At 39.2% G+C, this 7,226-nt stretch overlaps 1 protein-coding gene across 1 annotated transcript; it reads left to right on the top strand.

Moving 5' to 3' along the window:
- Positions 1-4,941: 4,941 nt before the first annotated feature.
- Positions 4,942-5,838, top strand: LOC127239112 (vomeronasal type-1 receptor 4). The gene has a single exon (XM_051207899.1). The coding sequence runs from the start codon at positions 4,942-4,944 to the stop codon at positions 5,836-5,838; it is 897 nt and encodes a 298-aa protein (XP_051063856.1).
- The last annotated feature ends 1,388 nt before the right edge of the window (positions 5,839-7,226 follow it).

Genomic DNA, 7,226 nt, shown 5'->3' with positions numbered 1-7,226 from the left:
TCAAACAAACAAAAACAATGTGGTCAGAGGTTTCACAGAAACATTCCACTGTCTGGTAACAATTTACAAGTTGCTATGGCAATACCCTAACTAAAACTTACAGAAGAGAAAGTTCATGGGCATTTATAGGCATCTGGACTGCTCCTCACAGCAGGGAGAGAGAGAGCAGCAGGCGAGGCAGCAGGAGCAGAAAGCAGAGTTATCACCTCTGCAAAAGCAGCAGGAAGCAAAAAGAGCCAACTGCAAGTGTGTGAGGATTTCAATATCAAAGCCCTCTTAAGTGAAGCATTCCCCCAGAGAATGAAACATCCAATCTTCTCCAAGAGCCAACTGCGAGTGCATGAGGATTTTAGTATCAAAGTTCTCTAAAGTGAAGCATTCCCCACCCTCCTAAAGGTTGAACCATCCAATCTTCCCCCAAATGGTACAAACAGCTGGACACCAAGTGCTCAGATTCCTAAGGCAGTAGAGGACATTGCTTATTCAAACCAACAATTTTCCATTTTAATTAAACACTTACCATGAGCAGAACGGTTTTTTTAGGTTTGTACTTTGTGAAGTGAATCACTGAAAGAAACTCAGAGAGCTCTGGGAACTGAAGGCTTATATGTTGGTCAGAAGTAATGATGTCTTCTTTGTACCATATAGATTTGTCTCTGCTGCCCTAATGCCCTCAAAGAAGGACACTTAACTGGCCAGACAGCAAATAGTTAAGCCACTACTTTTTTCCTGTTTCTTCCTAATTGCAAAAGATTCATGTTCCACATTTTTCTCAGCAAAATAATGGTAGATTATTATAGTTTCCACTCAATACCTTTTTCATAATTAAACCTATTTTTAATTATTTTTTTCATTTATTTTACACGCTGAGCATAGTTTCCCCTCTCCTCTCCTCCTGTTTTTCCACTCCCATTGAAACCCTCATCCACTCCTCCTCCATCTCCATTCACAAAGGGGCAGACCCCCCCCCCCCCCCCCCCGGGCTAGAACAAAGCATGGCCCATCAAGTTGAGGCAGGACCAAGTTCCTGCCCCTGAAACAAGGCTGGACTAGAAAGTAATAAAGTATGGTGAACAGGTTCCCAAAAGCCATCTAAGCATACCAGGGACAGGCCATGATCTCACTGCTAGCAGCCTCACAGACCGAGCTATACAACTGTCACACACATGCAGAGGGTCTAGGTGGGTCCCAAGCAGGCTCCCTATACTGAGAAGATAGCCTCTATTTGTAAACTATTTTGAAAGACCTAAAAAGTAATGTTAATGATGGACTAACCTAGAAACCTAGGTTCCTATCACAAGGCCCTGAGATAAGAAGAATTCACACTGCCCCTCCTTTCCTGTGAGTCAACATGTGGTAAATAGGGTCAAGAGATAGCTGTAACTCTGGTTTGCCCAGACAAGATTAATTAGCACACCTGAAGCCCTGAGGTCTGCTGACCCTAATAGCGAGACCATCCGGCCTCCAAGGGTCACGTACTCAATGGACAGAGGGTCCCACCCCCCTCCCTAAGCTTGTGGGTTTGCCTTTTTTTTTTTTTTTTTTTTTTGTCTTTAATTTTTTTTAATTTTATTTAATTTTATATAACAGTCCAATTAAATGAAAACAAACATTTATACACAATATTTGGGAATTTGGGCGTCGTTCTTTCCAAACTACTTCCTGCTGGTAAGGGGCGCTGTCATGGGGGATTCCTTTAAAAACACCTGGGCCCAAGGGAGGGGGCTTCTCTCTAGCCTGCGTGCTGGAGGAGCCCGTTTGCGCAAATGTTTCCTGTTCATTAAAGCCTCTTGCGTTTTTGCAGCAACTGGACTGGACATTGAGTTCTTGGGGTATCGACCGAACCTGGAAGACTCCTCATTCTGAGGGTCTTACAATTTCATGAACACATTGATTTCATTTGAATGAATAGGGTTGTGTTCAGAGTTCATGAAATAGCCAGGTGATATTTGTAAATCTTCCTAACATATTTCCCCATCATCATTTCATATCATTTGTAAGCAGTGGGACAAAGATGACAAAGATTTCTGGGCAGTTTATAACATTTCCCTTCTTAAAGACATTTCAGTAGATAACCCAGAAATCCTGTTTGCTGCATAATATACATTGATAACTTATAATCAACTTCACTTTTTATAGAAAACTCTAGCTTTCCTGGAGCCCAGTGACATGCATAAACCTCTCTGAAAAACTCCAACACACAAGACTCTTGATACACAGGAAACTCACTGTCAGCTTTGGGAATGAGCTATCAAAAAAAAAAAAAAAAAAAAAAAAAAAAAAAGTGTTCGGGAAAAGTTCTTGACTCCCCAAGCTAGAGCTGTCACAGCCACTGCAGCAGTGAAAAATGCAATTCAGAAGGGAGGTGACGTCACAGCCACAGACCTTTATCTTGAGTTGAGTTGAGATGACTCCATCATAATGGTACTGAATTTCCAGGATTTCATAAAGCGTACACTGAACAGAAGGAGTCAGGTGAGTAGTTTTTATTTAGTCTGGGAAGTCTGCATAAGTGCCCATATCTGGAAAAGGGATTCATAAGCTGGAAAAACATAAACTGCTCATATAATCTTCAGATTCTACGAATGTCTTGTAGTTTAATTTCTTTCCAAAATCTTGATCTATTACCAATTGTTTGACTTAATCAAGGGCTACATAAATGTAAGCGTTTAAATATGAATTAGTAATAACAATTTAATTTCTTCTCGTGTGTGTGTGTGTGTGTGTGTGTGTGTGTGTGTGTGTGTGTGTCCATGGGCAGGTACACATGCATTCAGCACCAGACTCTGGGTGTGGAGGAAGTGGTGGGGTTAGAGGACAAGCTTAGTTGTTCTTCAGACACTTTTTACATTTGCAATTTTTCATTATACTATTTTTTTTTTTTAGACAAAGTCTCTCTCTGAGCTTTAATTCTCTGAATATTCTAGGCTGGCTAGTCAGTGACATCTATGGATCTTCCTGACAACTCCAATCCAGTGCTTGGATGACAGATAATGTGCTACAACACACAGCCCTCACATATACAAAACAAGGACTTTACCAACCGAGCCATTTATCTAACCTAGTAATAACTTTTTAGGCTACATTATTGCATCAAGCATTATTTGTAATATCTAAGACTCAATACAATGTCTAAGACTTCATTCCAGAAATCCAATCAGGCTTCTATTGCAAAGTGAGACCTTTTGTGAAATCCTTCACTGAATAAATAGAAATACGAAACTACCAATTAGCGTTATACAATCCTAGGTCATATCACAGATAATAGTATACTGCTGGGTTTTGGTGAGGGCATGCATATAAATGTATGTTAACCTGTAAGGAACTGGAAATTCAGTGATCTGTGTTGTACTTTGCCTAAGTGGAATCGTAATGTATAAATCTTACTTTTTCTTTGCATTTGTTTTGCATGAAAACCTTGGTCTTTCATTTACATTGCTGCAGAGAACAGTACCATGTGAGAATCAGCTGAGTATGTAAACCCTTAAAGGACATGTGGGCAGGTCTAACGTTAAGAGGTATAACTTACATATATATGAATTGTGAACTTTGAAAGCAAAGGCACAAGTGTGGGATGATTGACATGTGGTTTTGTGTGTCTTTTGTTATGCATTTTCTCACATTCCAAAATGTTCATTTCAATGTGATCACAATGCCTGTGTGTGAGATGCTTCCTGTATCCACATCTATACAAAGGGTTGATGTTTTCTACAGTTTTTACTTTACATACCTGCTACTGAACTATGACATAATACAGTGGAGTTCATCAGAAAATAGGACATTTGTCATTTGTTTTTTTCCTTGTTAAGAGTGATCATTTTTCAGAGACTTCTGTTGAAATCATCCACATACTGTCCTTCTGTTGTCTATTTAGTAAGTTTTCTACACAGAATACTTCCTAAATGAGTTTCTATCCTCCCCAGTTCTTTTTTCATGCGAGAAAAGAATGCATGCCTATACCTGTGTCTTTTATAAAATTTGACGAGACCTAGCTCTTTGAGTAAAGTTTCAAGTGTCACTTTATGATTAGTGACTATTTGATTAGTTTGTTTTCACTGTATAGGAAACTTTATGTAATGTAAGAATAGAGAAATGTGGTCACTGTTGTGGGGAAACAGGTTCATTTTTTTAGGTTTAAATTTCAGGTGAGAAACTCAGGAGTTTCTATCATGCTGAAGAGTTTTATTAAAAATTTCTTTATTCCCACGGTGTCTTGCAATTAGCAGGTCATTACAGAATTTAGAAGTGAGCATTCTTTCCATTTCTATTCACTGGTCACTGCTTCTCCCAGGGCACTTGACCTTATTATTATTATTATTAATTACTATCATTATCATTATTTTCTCATATTTTACAGCCTAACTGCAGTTTCCCCTCCCTCTCTTTCTCCCAACCTCTCCATCCCATCTCCCGTCTCCGGTGAAACCATGCCCCCTCCACCTCTCCTCAGAAAAGAGCAGACCTACCAGGGACATCAATCCAACATGGCATAATATGCTACAACAAGACCAGATAGATGCAATCACATCAAGGCTAGGAGAGGCAGTCCAGTAGAAGAAAGGGTGTTCCAATAGTAGGCAGAAAAGTCAGCGACCACCCCTGAGTCCACTGTTAAGAATCCCACAAGAATACCATGTTGCTCAGCCATAACATATATGCAGAGGACCTAGGTCAGACCCCTATAGGCCATACTCCTAATTCTGACATTTCTAAGAAAAGTCTCTGAAAGACTTCAGCAGTAACAGTAACAAAATATTTTTGTCAAAATATTTCCAAGACAAGATGTTGCTATGTTTCCCCACAAGAGCCTTGCAATCTTGAACATATGTAATTCTTCCACACCACCACCAACAACAAAAAGCTACAAAGGTTCAAGTCACCATTTTGATCAGAAAATGTATTGCTTGCCATAATTTAGGTGGAAAAGTGCTAAATGACAGAATGGACCTCAAGGATCTGGCAATAGGAACAGTGTTCTTGCTTCAGAGCACAGTTGGAATTGTGGGAAATTTTTCTCTTCTTTCCTGTTACCTCATCCGTTACTATATTGACCAGACATTAAAGACCACAGACTTGATTCTGACACACCTGTTCACAGCCAATTGCTTGATTATTTTTTCTAAAGGAATGCTAGAGACAATAGGGGCTTTGGGGATGAAAACGTTTTTCAGTGGTTTTGGCTGCAAACTTCTCTTGTATGTTCAAAGACTTGGCAGGAGTATGTCCATTGGCACTACCTGTCTCTTGAGTATTGTCCAAGCCATCACCATCAGCCCAAGTGACTCCTGTTGGAACTGTCTAAAATTCAAGGCTCCCAAGCACATTGGCCTCTTTACTTCCCTCTGTTGGATGTTCTACATGTCAGTAAATATGATTTTCCCTGTGTACATGTCTATCAAGGGGCACAACAACAACCTCACACAAGAGAGTGATATGAAATACTGCTCCACTGCAGGTCATGATGGCCTTACAAGCTCATTATATATGATGATTTTTGTTCTTCCTGAAATTTTGCTTTCTGTCCTCATGATCTGGTCCAGCAGCTCCATGGTTGTCATTCTGTACAGGCACAAGCAACAGGTGCAACACATACGCAGCTCCACTGCTTCCTCCAGAACATCCCCTGAGGCCAGAGCCACCCAGAGCATCCTGGTCCTGGTGTTTACCTTTCTAGGTTTTTATGCCCTCTCCTCCATCTTACAAGGTTGTGTTGCTATCATATATAGTCCTGGCTGGTGGCTGATGAACATCACGGCCATCATTTCTATGTGTTTTCCTACTGTGGGACCTTTTGTTATGAGCCATGATGCCACTGTACCAAGACTGTGCTATTCCTGAGTAAGGAATCCAAAAATCCCATAATGGCATCATAGGTATAAAGATTGTACAGTCTCTCACTCACAGCATCTAAAAAATTTTACATTCTGCATGCCTTTCAAAGTGTCAACATACAACTACCTCCATAATCACTTGTCTTCCTGGGGGATTCTAAACTAAATATTTGGATCTCCACCTTGTTGAAACTAGTACCTGAAGTGGCATAGCAGAGGTAAATGCGACAGGTCATTCTAATGTAAGTAAATAGTGCTCTGTTGGTAGAAATCTTAAGTACTGGTGCTTAGAGCAAATTAAATGGGTTGAGCTTTAATTCTTTAGTGTTAGCTTCCAAAGAGTAGGTGACCAAGCATACATATATTGGAAACCTTCTCCAGAAACAAGCTCCATGAAGAATAGTGGTGGATATTGTTGGGAGATAACTTTTTAAAACGAATCCAACATGTGTATTTACTACTTTTACAGATTCTGCTTCCTACTGTCTTCATTATAGCTACAAAAACAAGTTTGCTAGAAGACTAGCTGAATTTTTATTTCTGAAGCATGAAACAAAATTGTTCTGCTGTTCCATTAAATAGAGCTCATATTTCTCTCTAAGGAAACGGATGAGATAATTTGCTAGCACTTATCTTTGTAAAATTGTTTTTTATTGGTGATCTTCAGGTGAAGTGTACACTCAATTGCATGTACCCACCATCAACATTGGAAACAGTGAGGAAAAAAATTAGTCACCATAAGAGTGTTTGTGTTACCTGGTATTCCCTGAGTAATTCCTTTGTTTCTCTCACAAACATGTTATGCTTACAATCAATGTATGTTGATGATTTCCAAAATGATCTCAAACTTTCATGGAGTTTGGAAACAATTACAGCTATTATCCTTACTCCCCAGATCTCTTAAAAAATAATAATAATAATAATAAATGGGAGTTAACCCTCTGCAGGCCAGAGTCAGAGTAAGTTTTTAGGCTAGACCGTTTTCTTTCTTTTTTAAAAACTATTTATTTATTATGTATATATACAGTGTTCTGTGTGTTTGCTTGCAGGCCAAAAGAAGGCATCAGAGCATTAGATCTCATAATGTATGGTTATGAGCCATCATGTGGTTGCTGGGAATTGAACTCAGGACCTCTGGAAAAGCAGTCAATGCTCTTAACCTCTGAGTCATCTCTCCAACCCTAGGGTATCTTCTTTAGAGAACAAGTTAATCTGTATCATAATCCATAATGTTTCAATTATTTAAGAGAAATAGAATGCTGGCAGGTTAAATGACTTGGTTATTGGCATTAATTTCTGTGAAACTTGACATGTAAAGGATGTGAGGTTGGTATAGCAAAAGAAATATCTTCAGTTGTTGAATCTTGACAATCCTATGCTGTTTTAAATAGAGTA

The sequence above is a fragment of the Phodopus roborovskii genome, unplaced genomic scaffold, assembly GCF_943737965.1.
Source record: "Phodopus roborovskii unplaced genomic scaffold, PHOROB, whole genome shotgun sequence".
In the NCBI taxonomy this organism is placed as follows: Eukaryota; Metazoa; Chordata; class Mammalia; order Rodentia; family Cricetidae; genus Phodopus; species Phodopus roborovskii.
This window is presented reverse-complemented; position numbering and strand designations above follow the sequence as displayed.